The sequence below is a fragment of the Cystoisospora suis genome (genome assembly GCF_002600585.1).
Source record: "Cystoisospora suis strain Wien I chromosome Unknown contig_2452, whole genome shotgun sequence".
Lineage (NCBI taxonomy): Eukaryota > Apicomplexa > Conoidasida > Eucoccidiorida > Sarcocystidae > Cystoisospora > Cystoisospora suis.
In genome coordinates, this window is record NW_027155251.1 from 1 (window position 1) to 3,242 (window position 3,242).

Sequence of the window (3,242 nt, forward strand, 5' to 3'; positions counted from 1 at the left end):
CAACTATCAGCCACCCGCTTCTGGATCCGGAGGTTCCCGCGAACCACACAGCAGTCCTGAGAACTCTCCAGCTGCTCCGCAAGGCATGCCTGGTGCTTCACAACTAGACGCGCCGCGCATTCCGAGAGTGATAAAGGTGAATCGTCCGGGGTCGGCTAGGGAAGTTCTGCCGCAGTACAACACCTCTTCCTGCAATACAGCGAAAACCACCAAAGAAGCATGCGGCTCCAGTGGCATCCAGGACAAGCATAGGACAAGTCATCAGACAGATGTCTCCTCAAAGATGCAAGTTGAATGTGGCTTCAAATACCAAGGACCGGAACCCACGATGCACGGCGACTGGGCTCATAAAGGACGAGTCACTGACTTCTAAAACGTGATCGCGCGGTCCGTGTGAAACGTGGCTTGCCGGCCGGCTGTCCTTTCTGGCTTTCGTGTCCGAGCGTCTTATGGTGACCATTGTCTGCATCTAGGAGGAGCATCGACAGTCCTCATTCGGTTGCGGTGACCCGACTCGCAGGTACAATTTCTCCTGTTGTATCTCAGTTCTACCAGTTCCTGAAGCTGAGCAGAAGCTTACACTACCTGGATATATTCCTTCGTGGACTTTTGCGGTGTCAGGTTGGATGCTTCCGTTCAGTCCGCATGGCACATCTATTGTCTGAAGTGTCCGTGTACTGGCGGCGGAAAAGGCTAACCGGACGTGGACCACTCACTGCTGCGGCTTGGGGACCCGCACCGGGGCTGCTTTCCATAGTGACAAACCCTGGAGAACGAGCGTAGCATTTTCTCTTGAGTAGTTTATAGTCGTGGCGACTGCACCATTTCTATCGAGATATCTGGGAAACGGGTGGGTGAGCTCTCTACATTCCTTAAATAGCTCAATACGTTGTTCTTACTCGGTAGCACCGTGACAGAAGTACGCCATCTGACACGCCGGGAGGGATGGATTCAGTCTTCTAAAGCATCACCATTCTGGGCTCACCATCGACGGCAGGGACGGACCAGTGGCGGCACCTTTATTGAGATTAACGGAAATCACATCTGCACCGAGGTCCCGCGCTCTGAAGGAAGCAGTTGCTCATCCTTGGCGGGTCTGTAACAATGCTAAACTCACAAGATTTGAGCCTCGTCAAGGGTTGCGACCGTTTGCTGAGAGATCACGTTTCTGCAGATCGCCTGAACATTCGTTGCCGCTAGCGAGAACAGCCAAGGGCACAGTCAGAACAGGGATTACCTGCTTGTTCAGTGTCGTCTTCACTCCAGTCTGCTGGAGTACCGACGGCTTAACCCCTATCATCCAGCTGGACACACCGGTACTGCAAGCAGCCTGCTTTGTGAGTTGGCTGATCTGGCGTACGAAGAACTAGGAGAAGCCTTCAGGAAGCTGTTTAGGTATCGTTATACATGGCTAGACTTGCTTTTCGACACTAGTAACAGGTTTTACCCTTTGTTGTCGGGGCATAAGTATAGTTTTCCTTCATCTGTGTTGAGCATAAAGAAGGAACACGAGGGTGCGTCAGCGCAAGCCTGTTAGGACACGACTTAGTGGGGTGGAAGTTCGTAGAGGCAAGACGGTGCAAACCTGCTCAGCACCCCGGAAGCTGTGTACATGTTATGAAGCGGCAGTAACCGAGCAACTTGGGCAATACTACCAACCTTGTGATTCCCATTGCGTTCGCATCAAGGACTCTCGGATCCCTGCAGTCAGTGAACGCCCCAGCGAGGTGCAGAAAGTTGAAGATATCGTCTGCGCGGAGAAGGGACTGCCCCGCGAGGTTAGCCCGGAAACGATGACCCTCCACCTGCTCGCAAGGCTAAATGCATTTTGCGGGGTGAGATGGGACTCGCAAAACTCACCAGCGCGGCAGCTCCGGCAAGCGCGACAAGTGCCACAGTCTTCATTGTGAACGAGCTCAGGTGGAAATGCACCAAGGCCACTCAAACTCAGTTCAAGACGCCACGTACGGAGCCACAATGCAAATACTCTAGTGAGGCAACGGACGTGCTCAATGACACTGTACTGACAGGCGTACATACACCAGGCCTTCTGTTCAGGTGGCAGGCCTTTGTTCAGGTGGCAGACCTTCCAATCAAAATAGTCATTCTTTCCATGTTCTTCAATAAACTGGAGGACATCTGCGGAGGAGATGTACGCGGTGTCCTGGCTTTCCCGACATATCAATGGTTCTTACCTTGGGTGTACTAAAACAAACCTGTCTATTCAAATTGCCGAAAAGAAGCAGGAAGGGCTAGGGTTCTTGAAGACGTAGTCCTGTGGAGAACTAGGCTAGCTACTTTGCTCAGGATCAGGTCTCTGGCCAGAGGCGTGGTCATTAACTGCTGGGGAGCCCCAGCTTGTGGTTCACCGTGGTCCGACCACTGGAGATGATACGCGCGAACGCGGCAGCGTGGGCCAAAAATATTTGGGATGGCAGTCGGTCTGGCTCACGTCTGTCCACGAACGCCGCCTCAGCCGGCACTTGCGCGCTCTCTTAATGCCGGAGCACTTCACTTCCGTTAGCGTTCCGAGGGAAACGACGGCGCTGGTTCCACCCCCTTTGCCCCTTCAGTGCCACCTAAGTGTAACCCTGTGGCCACTGTGCAGAAAGGACGTCGGACAGCCCCAGGTAGCAGACGGGCACTGTCGGGCTCCGGTTACTGACAGGATGCTGTGCCCCTGGCTTTTTTGATCATACCCTATTTCATTCCACCTTCGACTCTGTAAGAGAGATCGGTGGGCTCCGTACCGTGGTTTGCCGTGCTGACACAATTCAGCGTTGCCAGGGCCAAGCAACTAGCTTCTGGAATAGTATTGTTACTCAGAAACCGCTGGCCCACCAGGAACCACAGGGAGTTCCTGTATGCATGGCGGGGGCTCGGCGAAAAGTCCTTGAACTGCTGAGAGGGTAGCCTGTGTCTTGCCTAGCAACCAACAGTTACCGTACCCGGGGCACTTGACTTTCTCGCTGGTGTGTCGTGACGTGCCCCACGGCAACAAACTATCGAGTCTCATCTCTCAGTTTGGCTTCCCGCTGCACTGTCTGGTGCGTGACCCGTTTTGAATGCAAACGTTCTCTCGCCATAAATAAAATTTCTTCCCATTTCCGCCTGTCCGCCGCAGTTCAGTGTATGGTGCACCCCACTATCCAATCCATCGGAAAAATGACACAATCCCCTTGAAGACAACAAACTAATCTCGAATACGTCGCATAGGTGGTCTATCCAATGAACCGCACTTC

The 3,242-nt window shown here is 53.3% G+C and overlaps 1 protein-coding gene across 1 annotated transcript; it reads left to right on the forward strand.

Moving 5' to 3' along the window:
* Positions 1 to 5: 5 nt before the first annotated feature.
* CSUI_005097 (uncharacterized protein) lies at positions 6 to 609 on the forward strand. The gene has a single exon (XM_068065276.1). It carries the CDS (start codon positions 86 to 88, stop codon positions 371 to 373), a length of 288 nt encoding a protein of 95 aa, XP_067922746.1. The 5' UTR covers positions 6 to 85; the 3' UTR covers positions 374 to 609.
* Positions 610 to 3,242: the final 2,633 nt, after the last annotated feature.